The 18,278-nt window shown below is 43.3% G+C and overlaps 1 protein-coding gene across 1 annotated transcript in view; it reads left to right on the forward strand.

Annotated features, from left to right (window-relative positions):
* The window catches only part of prmt3 (protein arginine methyltransferase 3), a 162,882-nt gene that overhangs the window by 132,228 nt on the left and 12,376 nt on the right, over positions 1 to 18,278 (forward strand). The window contains exons 14-15 of the mRNA XM_010905180.4: positions 13,796 to 13,846; positions 15,378 to 15,465. Coding sequence (XP_010903482.2) covers positions 13,796 to 13,846; positions 15,378 to 15,465 — 139 coding nt within the window. The remainder of the gene's footprint in view (positions 1 to 13,795; positions 13,847 to 15,377; positions 15,466 to 18,278) is intronic.

The raw sequence follows: 18,278 nt of genomic DNA on the forward strand, positions 1-18,278 counted from the left end.
AGAAATCGTGTGACGTGCCTGCATCAGTGATAAAGTCTGCAAGGCTGGGGAACATGCCAGAGGTCAAGTTTTTGTGTGAAGGCGTCCACTCTGTCTGCAAGGAGCAAAATATTAGTTTTGTGGCCTTGCAAAGATGGGTTGAGGCCATTCAAGCGGTCAAATATATCGACCAAATAGGACAGAGACGCAAGCCACATAGTGTCATCCAGATGCTTTGCCAGATCTGATTTGATTTCTGTCAAAAAACACTTCACCTCCTCTCGCAGCTCAAACAACCGCTGTAACACCCACCCCCTGGAGAGCCAGCGAACTTCAGTGTGCAGAAGCAGCTGTTCGTGCCCTGACCCCATCTCCAGGAGGACCCCAAACAAGCAAGAGTTTAGCGGCCGTGATTTGATGAGATTTATCATTTTCACGGATTGGTTCAGCACGGAGTCAAAGGGAATTGGCATTTTTTTTAGCAGCTAGTGCTTCGCGATGGACCATGCAATGTGTCCATTTCACAAGTGGAACTACTTGCTGAACGCAAGCAGCTAGGCCACACTCATGGCCCGTCATTGCCCGCGCACCATCCGTGCATAAGCCGACGCATCGGTCCCAAGTCAAACCATTTTCACTGAGAAAAATATCAAGGACAATGAAGATGGCTTCTCCTGTAGTGTGCAACTGAAGAGGCCGGCAAAACAGGACATCCTCCTCAATTGCATTATCCCGCAGATACCTGATATAGGTGAGGAGCTGTGCCTGCCCTGAAATATCAGTGGATTCGTCCAGCTGCAGCGCGTAGTAAGGATTCTTTTTTTTATGAACTCTATCAGTTGCTCTATGATATCATTAGACATATCTGAAATTCTCCTAGCGACTGTGTCATTGGCAGTGGTACTGCACCGAGCCTGGCTGCTGCACTATCTCCTATCATTATTCTGCACATGTCTTGCGCGGCCGGCAAAATGAGAGTCTCAGCAATTGTATGCGGTATACCCAGTTTAGCTATTCTTTTGGCCACTAAAGACGATGCCTCCAAACACTGTGCAGACACAGTGCTGTGAAATTGTTGCCTGTTGCTGATGGAGGCCATCAAGCTTTCTTTTAAAATATTCAGCCGGTTTATCCTTAATGCCAGCATGCTTTGTTTCGAGGTGCCTTTTTAGTTTGCAGGGCTTCATGCTGTCGTTTGCCAGCACCTCGGCACACACGACACACTGCGGTCTCAGATCAGCTGTGACTGTAAACCCAAACTGCAGGTATGCTTCATAGTACCTTCGAAGCTTTTTTGCAGCTGGTGGTGCGTCGGTTGTCTTGTTGGTCCTCACTAGAAATCTCTCCATTTTTGTTTGGTTTTGAAATCATTTGGATGTGGATTGGTTGTGTTTTCAATAAAGTTTAGGCTATGATGTAAAGATGTGTGTGTGGCTATATTGAGAGACTAGTATCGGCGGCTAATCAGTCTGGACTAAGGCACGATCTTTAATACAACAAACAAAATAATGATTTTATGGGCAATGCAAATTTTATTTGAAGACTTAACGATTGTAGTTCTTTGTCAGTGAGTGAGTGAGTGGGTGTGTGTGTGTGTCTCGCGTGGGTGTTGCAACACGGTGAAAAAGGCAGAGGGGTAGTTAGCTAAGAGCTAAGAAACAATTACTGGCTATGGCCGAGATGGGGATAATCTTTAAAAAGACTGTGGGATTAGTCTTTAAAAAGACTGTTTGTGGGAAGTCTTTAAAAAGACTTTGGGTTTTGAAGTAAATTGATATAGATGGATAACAACTAGACTAGCGAGAGATGGCACAAGCGAACTTGGCAAGAGACTAGACTGGAGTGAATGCAGCTATGTGAGTCAAATGCAGTGATTTCTTTTTGTGCGAGAGTGAGTGAAGAAAATTTACATTTACACCCCACTCTGTAAACCAGGGCAGGAACGGCGGCGGCCATGTGCATGCGCGATTCATTTGCAGCCTGGACGCAGATTGGTGTGAGTGTTCTCACTGCTGCGCAAGGCTACTGAGCGACTGACCGCCTGTGAGTGCTTTTGGATGGGGGAGGGGCTCACAGCAGCACCCGCTGCTCGTTGAGCACAGTAACTGCAGAGTGATATGTGCTTTCGAGTCTCCAAACACCACAAAACATATTTCGGCATCTTATTAATCACTAAATTCACTTCTGACAACGTTTTAGGAATGGACAATTTGCTTAAAAGTTTTCGGAGTTGAGAAGCTCCATGAAGTGATGCGACAGCCAGCTAGTGCCTGCCCCGGCCACTAGCTCGTCGGTCAGACAGTCCTGCGCAGAGACCTCACTGTAAGCTGGAGGTCTCTCAGACCACTCTCGTTAATAAGAGGCTTTTATTTCGCCGTTGATGGTTCGTTTGTTTATATCACGACATATGTCCATCATAAGATCAATGGGAACCTGTGGTTAACTTTGGTTAACTGGTCTTTTCGGAGTTAAACTCCAAAAGAGTGCCCTGTGGGCTTGACAACCTCGCTGACCGGGCTGTCTCTTACACACACACACGTACACAGCGCGGCAGGCAGAGGCGGGGGAGAGAGAGATACCGTTTCTCTTCGGGAGACTTGTTTAAATTATGACATATATACATGTCACTAGATTTGTCGCTAGTCACTTTTGACACAAAAGTCGCCAGGAGGATGATTTGTGTGTTATAATAGTCCAACCACTTGCATTTCAACATGGGGGGGATTTTCGTGAATGTTATTTTTTCTGATTATTATTTTTTTCTTTCTCCCATCCTGTAGCCTACTCGCGCCCCCCGGGGAAAGTGTCCCACCGGTTGAGAACCACTGCATTACATGATGAAGGCCCTTCTTCGTATCTTCCATATCATATCCAATGCTCTGGTTCAAAAAGTTCGGACCGGAGTCCTTACACCAGAGGCAGAGATTTAATGGCGCAATAAGTGCATCGCAGTTATGGCAGCCTATCAGAGGTGCCCATTAAATCATTTGTTTAATAATTGAAAAAAAAAAATCTGAAGTAACAAAACATTAAAATGGAACGTAGATATATCTGCCACTCAAAAGTGGAAAAAAAAGCAAATGTATATACAAAAATACATATAGTATGAGGGAAATCCGATAACGTGCACTTTGTTTTATACAGATTTACCCCACCCTCTGCGTTCAAACAAGGCTACAATAAAAACAAATCAAATTGTCCCTAAAGTGGTAGCATCAAAATCCGGGACTTTAACTGGGGATCTTTTCAATACTTGATTGTCTTGGTAATGGATCAATAGTATTTGAGAAAAACTGGACCCTCTGGTGCTCTATGGTATAGACTTGGAAAGTGATTTTAAATATAATGGATTTCTATATTACTGTCTAACATAGACATTCTATTCATTGTCAAGATGGTGAAACAATTTGTATGTCCATTTAGTGCCAATAGTTGGAAATGTTTTAACCTGAGAAATTCGTATTTTATCTTCAGTTACCTTTTCTAAACCACAAGCCTTAGCGGCACAGCCTTTGATACTAATTTATGTTCTGAGCTAACTGTAGTGGTAGTAATTCGGCTAATTTAGTCTGGTGGTTTTGAGGATGGCTAGCTCCAAGCAGCCAGTAGCCTAGTAGCTAATGTTAGGTACAGTACATAGGTACATTGTCGTAGCTAGTATTGAAGTTTAACGTTACTGTACATTTAGTTAGGTACCTAGCTATTTACCTGATCCACTGGCGCATTTTAGCTTCGTTGTTGGGAAACTGGTAAAACGATTTGCAATGATTATAACCTGTCAGAAAACCCTGAACCACAGCTGCGTATTCTGTGTGTGTATATATATATATATATATATACACTCACCTAAAGGATTATTAGGAACACCTGTTCAATTTCTCATTAATGCAATTATCTAATCAACCAGTCACATGGCAGTTGCTTCAATGCATTTAGGGGTGTGGTCCTGGTCAAGACAATCTCCTGAACTCCAAACTGAATGTCAGAATGGGAAAGAAAGGTGATTTAAGCAATTTTGAGCGTGGCATGGTTGTTGGTGCCAGACGGGCCGGTCTGAGTATTTCACAATCTGCTCAGTTACTGGGATTTTCACGCACAACCATTTCTAGGGTTTACAAAGAATGGTGTGAAAAGGGAAAAACATCCAGTATGCGGCAGTCCTGTGGGCGAAAATGCCTTGTTGATGCTAGAGGTCAGAGGAGAATGGGCCCCCTGATTCAAGCTGATAGAAGAGCAACTTTGACTGAAATAAACACTCGTTACAACCGAGGTATGCAGCAAAGCATTTGTGAAGCCACAACACGTACAGCCTTGAGGCGGATGGGCTACAACAGCAGAAGAACCCACCGGGTACCACTCATCTCCACTACAAATAGGACAAAAAGGGGTTACAATTTGCACGAGCTCACCAAAATTGGACAGTTGAAGACTGGAAGAATGTTGCCTGGTCTGATGAGTCTCGATTTCTGTTGAGACATTCAGATAGTAGAGTCAGAATTTGGCATAAACAGAATGAGAACATGGATCCATCATGCCTTGTTACCACTGTGCATGCTGGTGGTGGTGGTGTAATGGTGTGGGGGATGTTTTCTTGGCACACTTTAGGCCCCTTAGTGCCAATTGGGCATTGTTTAAATGCCACGGGCTACCTGAGCATTGTTTCTGACCATGTCCATCCCTTTATGACCACCATGTACCCATCCTCTGATGGCTACTTCCAGCAGGATAATGCACCATGTCACAAAGCTCAAATCATTTCAAATTGGTTTCTTGAACATGACAATGAGTTCACTGTACTGAAATGGCCCCCACAGTCACCAGATCTCAACCCAATAGAGCATCTTTGGGATGTGGTGGAACGGGAGCTTTGTGCCCTGGATGTGCATCCCACAAATCTCCATCATCTGCAAGATGCTATCCTATCAATATGGGCCAACATTTCTAAAGAATGCTTTCAGCACCTTGTTGAATCAATGCCACGTAGAATTAAGGCAGTTCTGAAGGCGAAAGGGGGTCAAACACAGTGTTAGTATGGTGTTCCTAAAAATCCTTAAGGTGAGTGTATTTATAACACACACACACACACAATACGCAGCTGTGGTTCCGTGTTTATACCTATATAACTACTCAATATAACTACCTACTCAACACACATAAAGTAGCGCAAATAGCGTACTACAAACTCTGATTGCTTCCAGTGGAATGTTTTCAGTGCAAAGCGAACACAGTGATGGAAAAAGACAAGTCATATACGGCAGACCGGATCTAAGAAAAGTAGGTGCTAGAACAAACTGAGGAAAATCTGAGAGATGCTGGATCCTGTTCACCTCTGCTAGTTAACAAACAAAGTTATGCTAACTAGCAGCTTCCTGAGACCAGTGTTTGCACACCAGATCTATGTGCACGCTCTATGAGGAGATAGGCCAGGTGACTTGTATTTAGTTGGTGATTGGAAACTATAGAACGCAATGTTTGATGGTATAAGTAATTCATTTTCCCACTCACTCTCCAAACGGTACACAGTCCTGTACATTAATTAACCTCATAGATGCCTAAGCCACCACAAGGTGTCGCTAGAGCATGACAAGGCAAGCAAAACAAATTTGATTTATAACCCCAGGCCAATGGTATCCTTTTATGTGGGAACCTAATCCGCAGGATTTGAACCCTGGTCTCCCAATAACTGTGAGAGAGTGACTTTACTGCCTTGCCATTCAGGGGCCCCTAAATATATATAAATGTATACATTTATACACTTGTAAGAGCGCCCACACATTCCCTGGGTTGTACTACATGTGTGTAATTCAATTTTAATCACTTAATGTTTATATTTCATATTTTGTATTTTATAATACTTAAACACACATTTATTTCAACCCAGGCAGTGTGTGTGCTCTCGCAAGTCTTTGAAATCACCCATTGTTTGCTTTCTACTGTACCCCTTTTCATTTCTACAGCCAACTCCATCCCCTATACGCCTCACAACCTCGCACTCGCTATGTAGTTAAACTGCAGTGCGCAGGTTAGTGTAGTGTGGTGTAGCGTGGTGGTTGGGTGGGTGTGTGCTAGTGCTTGCCTGGCACTGCGGCGGAACAGCGGGAGAAGGGAGTGGGCCTGGGAGTAGAGCGTGGAGGTTGTTACACTGTGGTCTGCACTACAGTGGACTTGGTTGTGGGGAGGGGGCGTGGAGGGGGCCACATTCACATATCCCTCTCGTAAGGTGGCCGTGCATGAAGCCTTCACGCCTGGATAAACCCCATAAAAAGCATATTAGCCCCCCTCCCACTGCATAATAGTATCTGGCCAAGCCATGCGGCATGCTGACACGTGGCCGGGTGAAAGGGGAGCGATGATGAATTGCTCCCTGATGGTGTTATCCATGATGATAATTATTAATTTTCTCCCAATCCTCCCTGGGAAGTGGGGGGGGGGTTGGGGGGCTCCGGCTGGAAAGCACGCTGTCATCACTTATCCACCGACAGATCCCCAGCCGAAGGCTAAACACTGATGAAAATAAAAGAAAAACACTTGTTTGCTTTGTCCAGTTTTTAGTTTGTGAGGGTTTTATCCCCTCATTTCTCATTACACATCTCTCCCCTTCTCTTTCTGCCTCACCTTCTATTTCTGTCTCTCTAACTCCCTTTATACAAAGGTGAGTCGTCTGTAGTATTGGTGTTTTGTAGCCTTGTAGGGGTATTATTTTTTTAAGTTGTACCTTGGTTAACTTAGTCTGTCCTCTGCTTTTGTATTTCACATGAGTGACTCTTTGATCCAATTAAACTGGAACTAAATCAACATTTATCTTTTCTAGTTCTTTTATTTAATGTTTCTTTAAATGATTATATGCAATTATAATGTTATTGAAGTATCTGTATGGGTTTGTAATAGAATGTAAGCAATATTATTTGTTTATCTTTTTGCTTAAATATTCTTAGTTATTGCTTTTTTAATCACTTCCAGAGCTGAAGATCCGTTTTAACGGGCTTCTTATGCAGTTTAATGAAAGGCAATTTATGGTCTGGGACATATCATTAGTCAATCATACAATGCCCTCCATAATTATTGGAACTGGGAAAAATGTCTTTACCTTTGGCACTAGACAAGAATTACTACAGTATGAGGTTAAGGTTAAGATTATCAGCTGTTATTTAAAGGTATTTGTGCACATAGTGGTTTTACCATTTACAATGAAAATTTCATCTCATCTTCATCCGTATCGGGTCGCGGGGGCAGCAGCTCCCAAACATCCCTTTCCCGAGCCACATTTGCCAGTTCTGACTGGGGGATCCTGAGGCGTTCCCAGGCCAGTGTCAAAATAAATCTCTCCACCTAGTCCTGGGCCTACCCCAATGTCTCCTCCCAGCTGGACGTGCCTGGAACACCACCCTAGGGAGACGTCCTGGGGGCCAGATGCCCGAACCACCTCAACTGGCTCCTTTCGACACAAAGGAGCAGCGGCTCTACTCCAAGTTCCTCACGGATGGCTGAGTTTCTCACCCTTTCCCTAAGGGAGAAGCCAGCCACCCTTCTGAGAAAACCCATTTCAGCCGCTTGTACTCGTGATCTTGTTCTTTCGGTCATGACCCAGCCTTCATGACCATAGGTGAGGGTAGGAGGAAAAATGTACCGGTATATCGAGAGCTTTGCCTTCCGGCTCAGCTCTCTTTTTGTCACAACGGTGTGGTAAAGCGAATGCAATACCGCCCCTGCTGCTCCGATTCTCCGGCCAATCCCCCGCTCCATTGTCCCCTCACTCGCGAACAAGACCCCGAGATACTTGAACTCCTTTACTTGGGGTAACGCCTCATTCCCTACCCGGAGAAGGCACTCCATTGGTTTCCTGCTGAGAACCATGGCCTCAGATTTAGAGGTGCTAATCCTCATCCCAACCACTTCGCACTCGGCTGCGAACCGGTCCAGTGAGTGCTGAAGGTCACAGACCGTTGATGCCATCAGGACCACATATGCAAAAAGCAGCGATGAGATCCCCAGGACACCGTACTGCAACCCCTCCACACCCCGACTATGCCTCGATATCCTGTCCATTAAATTTACAAACAGGATTGGTGACAAAGCGCAGCCCTGGCGGAGGCCAACCCCCACCTGGAACGAGTCCGACTTACTACAGAGAACCTGAACACAGCTCTCACTTTGGACGTACAGGGATTGGATAGCCCTTAAAAGGGACCTCCTCACCCCTTACTCCCGCAGCACCTCCCACAGTATCTCCCGGGGGACCCGGTCATACGCCTTCTCCAGATCCACAAAACACATGTAGACAGGATGGGCATATTCCCAGGCCCCCTCCAGGATCGTTGCAAGTGTAAAGAGCTGGTGGGTTGTTCCGCGACCAGGACGGAATCCGCATTGTTCCTCTTCAATCTGAGGTTCAACTATCTGCCGAACCCTCCTTTCCAGTACCTTTGAGTAGACTTTCCCAGGGAGGCTGAGAAGTGTGATACCCCTGTAATTGGCACACACCCTCTGGTCCCCCTTTTTGAACAGGGGAACCACCACCCCGGTCCACCACTTTCCCCGACTTCCACGCAATGTTGAAGAGGCGTGTCATCCAAGACATCCCCTCCACACCCAAAGCTTTCAACATTTCTGGACGGATCAATCCTTGACCACTGTGCTTTGCCACTGCTTTGCCACTGTGCAGTTGTTTGACTACCTCAGTGACTTCTGCCATGGAGATTGATAATGCTTCCCCATCAACCTCCAGCTCTGCCTCCACTATAGAGGGCGTGTTAGTGGGATTTAGGAGTTCCTCAGAGTGTTCCTTCCATCACCCAATTGCCTCCTCAGTTGAGGTCAAGTGTCCCATTCTTACTGTACACAGCTTGGATAGTTCCCCATTTTCCCCTCCTGAGGTGGCGGACGGTTTTCCAGAAACATCTTGGTGCCGACCAAAAGTCCTTCTCCATGGCTTCCCCAAACTCCTCCCACACCCGCTGTTTTGCCTCTTTCACAGCAGAGGTCGCAGCCCTTCGGGTCTGTCGGTACACTGCAACCATCTCCGGAGTCCTCCGGGATAACATATCTCGGAAGGCCTCCTCCTTCAATCGGACGGCTTCCCTGACCACCGGTGTCCACCAGGGTGTTCGAGGGTTTCCGCCCATTGATGCACCTAAGACCTTTAGACCACAGCTCCCCGCCGCAGCTTCGGCAATGGAGGTTTTGAACATCGACCACTCAGGTTCAATGCCCCCAACCTCCACAGGGATGCCAGAAAGTGTGAGTTGAAGATCTTTCGGACAGGGGCCTCCTCCAGACATTCCCAGTTCACCCTCACTACCCGTTTGGGTTTTCCCAGTCTGTCCAGAGTCTTCCCCCACCCCCTGACCCAACTCACCACCAGATGGTGATCTGTTGACAGCTCAGCCCCTCTCTTTACCCGAGTGTCCAAAACATGCGGTCTCAGATCCGATGGCACGATCACAAAATCAATCATCGACCTTCGGCCTAGGGTGCTCTGGTACCACGTACACTTATGAGCATCCTTATGTTCGAACATGGTGTGTCCGGACAGGGTAACTCCTCCTCTTCCTCGTTTATACATGGAGAAATAAAGAAAATAAACAACAATAAAATGTTTTATTTCATCTCTGAAGTGTTTGACCCTTTGACTGTGGCAAACATTACGTATCTTCTCTGGTGATACTATGCCAAGCCTTTACTGCAGACATCTTCAGTTGTTGTCTTCACCAAATTTAAGGCCTGTTCAATTGGATTGAAATCTGGAGGTTGACTAGGCCAGTCAAGAACTGTCCACTTTTTTTCCTGACTATAGTTGCTTTGGGTGTATGTTTGCGGACATTGTCTTGTGGAATGATGCACTGTGAAATTAGTTTAGAGACTTTTTGTTAAATCTGTGCCGACAAGATGTTTCTGTATATTTCTGAATTCATGAATTTATCATAATTCATGTTTTTACATCATCAATAAAGTGAGCTAGTTCCAGTGGCAGCCATACCTGGCCAAGCCATAACAACCGCTTCACAATATTTCATACTTGAACCTCTTCACAATATTTTCACACTTGGCAGCATGCCGTTGATCATGGAAAACATTTCTCTTTTTTCTCTACAATTTCATCTTGCCATCACTCTGGTACATGTTCATCTTTCACATCTTTTTCAACATCACTTTTTGTAGAACTCTTATGTAGATGATAGAAACCTGCTTCTTGTATCAATAAGGACGAGAGCACTGAAGGTATCAGGTCTAATGTTCAGTCATTTGTGTCAACATTTTGTCTTCTCCAAGATTAGAGGAGTTTTTCTGTTTACTATTGGTGTCAAGGTAAGCGTAGTAGTGCCAAATCAATGTGTGACTCACATTTTAATTAACATTTTAGATTTAGATTTACCATTTATTACCTGCCCAACACACTTGACCATTAGGTTACTTCCCTCTCAAAATAACATTAATTGCTCAACTCACTTGGCATTTCCAAACTTATACTGTTGCAAAAAGCGAAAATGGTGTCATCACTATTTTTGGCATCCAGGTGTAGTAGGAACGATGCTCAGTGGGCAGCATGGTATAATTAATTGGATGACAACTGATGCAAACAACATCCATGGCAATCTTCTCAGATTATCTTAAAAAAGCCTTTAATAGAATATTATGGCATTAAAATGCACCAACATGTTGCGGCTCACATGCCTTCTTCAGGGTGAATAAAACAAACATGGTGTACAGGTGACTTAAATCAAACAAAAAAAGGGGGAGTGGACAACATTAACCAATCAACTGTTTCGAAAAAATATTTTGAGACAGATCTAAAGCAAGAGAGACAGGTAATAAACATTAATAACAAATATTAGAGCATGCTTACACCAATAACTATACGAACATAAACTATTGTATAATGTATTAGTACCCGTAAATATCTAATGAATTAAGACATACATAGCTCCTAGATGAAACCTAATGTACAAACTTATCCTGAGTTGTTTGTACATTTAATATATTGGAGTTTTAATAAACTTCCCCTTTCTCTCTGTGTCTCCGGTCGAAAAGTTGCAGAACGATGCAGAGGTGACAATCAATCTCGCTTATGAATTGTTGTCATCGGTGATGAGAGGCGGGAGCAAATTCTACCTCGGAAACCAGCATGAGGTGAATTTGCTCTGCCTGACAAGCAATTAAGCCTAATTTCCCAATTACCTTGCGACTGAGCGTCCTGTGGCGTTCATTAAAAGCCATAATTGCATTGGTTGACATGCTCCTTTTTCCCCACTTTGGGCCTGTTTCTCCCATTGTGGTTCAGTGTTAGTGCCAGTCCTAGGTTCCCGCCCTGCTTGTCTGAATCGATAAAGGCTGATTGTACAACACAACGTTGAGGACAGTGTGGAACATGGGGTCGATGACGGCCCAGTGATTATGAAGTATGGACCTAGAATTGTGTTTTTGTGCATATGTGTGTGTCCAGCCTTTCCTTCTCAGGGCACACTCTTGCTAAAATATCCTCAGATGGTGAATGGTTTTGAGCTTAGAGGGGAATGCTTAACCAAACTGATCTGTGGTGGCTATACTGGTTTTGCTTATTTCAAGGATTGCTATACCTTCATGGCCCACCATGTTCAGCTTCCACCCTCTCAATAGTCATATTACCACTATCTCTGTCTCTCTCCCTATTTTACAATCTCCTTCTTTCATTGCTGTTTGCCTGTATTTTTTGTCCCCTTTTTCTTTCTCTTCCTGCATTGATTCTGGTCCTCTTTGTCTGCTAGAGCCGGCCTCCAAGTTGTCAGCTGCGTCAGGATTAAAAGCTATTAGTTCTGCATCATTGCCACTACAAGTGCGCTCTAGAGATTGATAGAGCGCCTCTCTTCTGTCGGTGTGGGGAGAATGGTGAGAAAAACAGGCCTGGAGGGGTGATTTTTACATCTCACATCTTCTGAGAACAGTCAGCTCCAGGGTGTGTATGTGTACCTTTGTGATTTCAGTTTTTTAAGTCGTGTGAATTGTTTTTCACTCAAGTATTTTTTATATCTTAGGACTGAAAAGTAATTGGTTTACTTTACAAATGTGACAAGCAAAATGAATGCCTGTGGCCAAAAAGTAATTAAAATAGTGTCTAGTATAAAATCTGTTCTTCAATCAATTAACCAAAACAAAAAAGAAATGTAATGAATCAGTTGTCACAGTGTGCTTATACAGATAACTAGTGCTTATACAGATTACTAAAACCCCAATAAGATGTAACTGGAAAAAGTCCCTAGAGGATTCTTCAGGCGGAATCTTGAGCAGCAGTGTGGGCTTTGGACAGGGATGCCTTGTTCTATTTTGACTGAATAGCAAGTAAGGAAGTTCACTGTTGCTTTTCAAGAAAATTTGGGGTTCTGTAGTGTACTTTGGAGGACTGGAACACAATATTATGTGTTGATAATGCGGTTCCCTGTCCATAGCACAAGTAAGCTTACATTTTTACAGGTCTCAAGTGCTCTCTGTTCTCAAGTACTAGATAGACAGGGTGCTCTTCCAGATGCTCTTTGAAGTTTTCCTTTAATAGAATGAGAGGGCATGTTCACATACATTTTTTAAAATGTGTTTCACACAATGATGCATTCTTGTGGTATGAACATGTTCCTACCCAATAAAGTAAACAGTAATACATGGAAACATTAGGTCATGACATGGCTTTCGATAAATGTCACTTTAAAATTACACCCAGACCCTACCACCAGAAAAATGCAAACACTGCTAATTATGTGTAACCCACAAAAGTTAAATTGTCAGCAAAATGTAAAATGTATTGTCGGTAACTGCCTAAACATATTTCATGTATTTTGAGCCGGTAGGCCTCTGAGGCGAGGTTAGGCAAAACACATGGGACATGTTGACTCGGCTGAATTAATGTTGTTCTTTGTTGGAATAAGCAGACTAACTAGCAAGCCACACCTACCCACTCAGTAACCGTGGGTTAATAGTTTGGTACCCCCTAGAAATGTTGCTTAAAAACCTGGTCTGCATTTCTTATGACAGGTAGATATACAGCATCATTCTGTAGGTGTAAGAAGTCTCGTTGAATTCAGAAAAAGCCATGAGAAATGTTTTCAAATGTAATTCATTTATTACAGTGGGAAATCAATTGCTAATTGTTAACATTGAATTTAATAAACGGATATCCACGTCTTGTAAGTTTTCCTTTAAACATTTAATAAAAACAATTTAGTGCCTTTTTTAGGATTGGACACTTATTCTAATTTGTTTTTGTAAGGGTTTTACTGAGAGATCATGTAGCTGTCATTGATTAGTGGGTGATGGGTGTTTTTAGTTATGATTTTATGGATGTGGATTAATTGTCTTTGAACTGTAGAGTATATAAAATGTTTGTTTTATAAGGGGTCTTCTGTTAGAGGGACCCATCCCCTCACAACACATACAAATATTTATTTTATCACTGTTTTGGTAGGGACATTTACATTTAGTGTTCTATGAAATAACATTGTTCAAATAGACAAATTAATTCCTTGCGAAAAGTAGTCAGGGTAAGTAGTCACCGCTGCCTTAAATTAAGAGGGTTCATCATAAACAATGTGTGCTATTTATTTATATTACCGTTTCTGCCTTGACCAACCTTAGAAAAATGTATTCTGCAAATAAATGCCCTAAGCATGGATACTTACATATATTCTTTGATTGAGAAGAGCAATCTGAGTGAAGCATAGTGCACCAGTGACCTGGGCCTATACAAAGGATAGATCTTGAAGTAATGCACGTGGTCCAGGTTACCCAAACATGTTCAGCCCTCAGGTTGTGGGAAATGACACATTCTAACAACCCTCTCATATTTCATTTCCAGGCTATCGCTGGCTACTTTGACATTTTCTTTGACAGAGACTGCAGCAACAAGGTAAGCAGCCGGTGCTGGCTCTGCAGCCTTTCCGTTTAACAGCGTCCAAATTAAGTTAGCGCTTTGGCATTCTCCTGTGTCCCTTGAGGGTGTTGGAAGGCAATCGACGCCAGGGCGTTCTTCCTGACTGCTGATGTAAGCACTTACCCGCCGAAGCCGGCCGCTCGGAACCAATGCCGACATGTATTTTAATTGCACTTCCAATTTTACCTAGAGTTGGAACAGAACTGCTGAGCTGTCAAACGCTATGCCACCTCAGTTAATGGGAACTAAGGCTATGTGTAGATGTATGAATTATATCAAGTGAATTACCTCCAGTCTACAGCACATGTTGAGAAGGATCAAAGTACAGATTTATTAGATGGGATGTGGTTTAAGGTTAAGGTATAGTTCAAAAAGTTTGGGGTCACTTCCTTGTTTTTGAAAGAAAAGCACATTTATTGTCAATTAATATAACATAAAATGTATCAGGAATACAGTATAGAAATTGTTAATGTTGTAAATGGCTATTGTAGCTGCAAATGGCAGATTTTTTATAGAATATCTACAAAGGCGTACTCCATTATCAGCAATCATCAGTCCTGTGTTCCAGTGGCAATGCAACCCTTTTGCAATTATGTTAGCACAGCTGAAAATGGTGCAGATTAAAGAAGAAAAAAAGCTGACCTTCTGACCTGTAATCAAACCCACAAAAGCATCCGCAATTGTGGGTTTGATTACAGGCTTACAGTGACCAGAAACAAAGAACTTTCAGTCAGTTTTTGTTCTGAGATAATGAGGTTATGCCATAGGAGAAATAGCCTAGAAACTGAAGTTCTCGTACAACGTTGTGTACTACTCATTTTACAGAAGAGCACAAACTGACCAGAATAGAAAGAGTGGGAAGCCCTGTGCACAACTGAGCAAGAGGACAAATACATCAGTGTCTAGATTGAGAAACCGACGACTCACAGGTCCTCAACTGGCAGCTTCCTTAAATAGTACCCACAAAACCCCAATCACAACATCAACAGTGAAGAGGCGACTCTGGAATGCTGGCCTTCTGGGCAGAGTTGCAAAGAAAAAGCCTACAACAGGACAATGACCCAAAGCACAACTCCCAACTATGCAATTACAATTTAGGGAAGAAACAGTCAGATGGTATTCTGTCTATAATAGAGTGGCCAGCACAGTCACCAGATCTCAACCCTATTGAGCTGTTGTGGGAGCAGCTTGACTGTATGGTACGTAAGAAGTGCCCATCAAGCCAATCCGACTTGTAGGAGGTGGTACAGGGAGCATGGGGTGAAATTTCATGTATATTTTCATGGAAAACAATTACATTTCTAAGTGACCCCAAACTTTTGAACGGTAGTGTAAGTATAAGACTTTGGGACCTGTTACTGTTCTACAACACTTGGGCAATTATCAGACAAGCCACCAAAATTTGTGTCACTGAACTGAACAACTCGCTCTCCCACTCTTTCCTAACTGTGCTGAATTGATGGACACCATGTTGAGTGCGCTTAGACTAACGGCTTATGAATCACAGGTGATGTTCTCCACGGGGGCACATGTTGACCAGACCCACTGGAAACAGACAGTGTTTCTGCTCGAGAGACCCATCCCTGTACAAGCAGGTCAGTATTGTCATATTCATATTGAGAGCTTGATAATCTGTCAGTGTTGCCGATGTAGTCCCGGGTGTGTGAGGTCACTTATTTGTCACCAACTAAGAGATCAAAACAAATCACAACCAGTAAATAAAAAAACACCACACAAACCATATATCTTATAGCCTCCCTCCAACTAACGTATACTGATAATCAGAAAATATATAACTGGAAGGAAGAAAAAATCTATCATGGGCAGGGCCGACCACAGCACCACGATCTGCAGAAGGCACTGGGACCACCAACCCGGGAAAAATATATTCGGCTGTGACTCTGTGATAAGCCAGACTGAAGGGGGAATATACACCCACCTAAAGGATTATTAAAAACACCTGTTCAATTTCTCATTAATGCAATTATCTAATCAACCAATCACATGGTAGTTGCTTCAATGCATTTAGGGGTGTGGTCCTGGTCAAGACAATCTCCTGAACTCCAAACTTAATGTCAGAATGGGAAAGAAAAGGTGATTTAAGCAATTTTGAGAGTGGCATGGTTGTTGGTGCCAGACGGGCCGGTCTGAGTATTTCACAATCTGTTCAGTTACTGTGATTTTCACGCACAACCATTTCTAGGGTTTACAAAGAATGGTGTGAAAAGGGAAAAACATCCAGTATGCGGCAGTCCTGTGGGCGAAAATGCCTTGTTGATGCTAGAGGTCAGAGGAGAATGGGCCGACTGATTCAAGCTGATAGCAACTTTGACTGAAATAACCACTTGTTACAACCGAGGTATGCAGCAAAGCATTTGTGAAGCCACAACACGCACAACCTTGATGCGGATGGGCTACAACAGCAGAAGACCCCACCGGGTACCACTCATCTCCACTACAAATAGGAAAAAGAGGCTACAATTTGCACAAGCTCACCAAAATTGGACAGTTGAAGACTGGAAGAATGTTGCCTGGTCTGATGAGTCTCGATTTCTGTTGAGACATTCAGATGGTAGAGTCAGAATTTGGTGTGGGGGATGTTTTCTTGGCACACGTTAGGCCCCTTAGTGCCAATTGGGCATCGTTTAATTGCCACGGGCTACCTGAGCATTGTTTCTGACCATGTCCATCCCTTTATGACCACCATGTACCCATCCTCTGATGGCTACTTCCAGCAGGATAATGCACCATGTCACAAAGCTCGAATCATTTCAAATTGATTTCTTGAACATGACAATGAGTTCACTGTACTGAAATGGCCCCCACAGTCACCAGATCTCAACCCAATAGAGCATCTTTGGGATGTGGTGGAACGGGAGCTTCGTGCCCTGCATGTGCATCCCACAAATCTCCATCAACTGCAAGATGCTATCCTATCAATATGGGCCAACATTTCTAAAGAATGCTTTCAGCACCTTGTTGAATCAATGCCACGTAGAATTAAGGCAGTTCTGAAGGCGAAAGGGGGTCAAACACAGTATTAGTATGGTGTTCCTAATAATTCTTTAGGTGAGTGTAAGTCAGCAAAAATAAGCCTGTACCTTCATTCCTTTAGTCATCACAGGCCTGCAGAGCATTTTTCCTCATCATTAATATATTTCAAGATATTCATTGTCTTCTTTGGTCATTATCTTCTTTATTCATCACACTTGTGTTTGTGCATACCTCAGTACATATATACTATGTGGCCAAATGCTTGGTTTCCCAGCCCTGTATAAGGGACTGCAGGAGGAGGTACCATCTGCACAATTGAGCCTGTTGCACAAGCTACTAACAGACATTAGGTTTACCCCCGGAATCCCAAGCGATACCACATCCACAATGTTGTGCCATTTGATTTAAGTTTGACCTCCATTCCGTTGATTGAATTTAAAGTTTGACATCAATTGAAACCTCTCGAACATGTCTGCATGCTTTATATATTGAGTTGCAGCCATATGATTCGCTTTTTGGCTACTTGCGTTAACAAGCAGGTATAGCTAATAAAGGCGAGTGTGTATGATGTGAATTTGCATATATTGTCCTACATTTTTAACGATGGTGTGTGTCTAAACGTGTATTTGTGCTGGGAATCTGAGAAGAAATGCCCTTGTGTGAGGACAGGACATAGTTGGCATACACTGTGATAGATGGTATGTGTGCTGTAAGCGATGGCATGTGTTCATTATCGAAATGGCAATCGGTGATGTGTACATTGATGTGGGGATGAATGAGGCCACAGCACAGCACTATCCAGTCTTTTGACTGTTACCATCTGATAGGAGGCAAGTGTAATAAATGGCCTGTAGTGTGACTGGACATCCAGTGTCCCTGAGTGCAGAACCGCTCAGCCTTGGCCGAAGTCAGAGCCACGATAAGACTGTCATCCTGCTGACACAATGCCAACACTGTTGTCAACGCTTGTCAGATAAACACCTATCGTCCTTTCAAACTAGTTTTTTCCAGAAATTCTGGTTAATCAAACTGGCCTCGTGTTGAAACACTTGACAGTGTTGAAATGTGGAGAGTCTAATCTTATAACCACATTAGATTAGATTCAACTTTATTGTCAATGAACAAGTACAAGTACAGTACGATGAAATGCAGTTAGCATCTAACCTGAAGTGCAAATAGAAGAGGGCAGAAATGTACAAGTATTAAGTATAATGTATGTTACAGATGTGACATACAGATGTGCAATGTATAGATGCGCACTGAAGGCAAATGCAAGTGCAAATGGCAATTCTAAATGTGCAATGAAGGCAAGTTGAAGATGCAGGGTGGCATGTGGAACTGAAGTGCAGGCATAGCAGCAATGAGGTTCACGAGGTAAACATGTACATGTAACTGAAACCTTCCTTCTAAAACT

This window comes from Esox lucius, chromosome 2 (genome assembly GCF_011004845.1).
Source record: "Esox lucius isolate fEsoLuc1 chromosome 2, fEsoLuc1.pri, whole genome shotgun sequence".
Classification (NCBI taxonomy): Eukaryota; Metazoa; Chordata; class Actinopteri; order Esociformes; family Esocidae; genus Esox; species Esox lucius.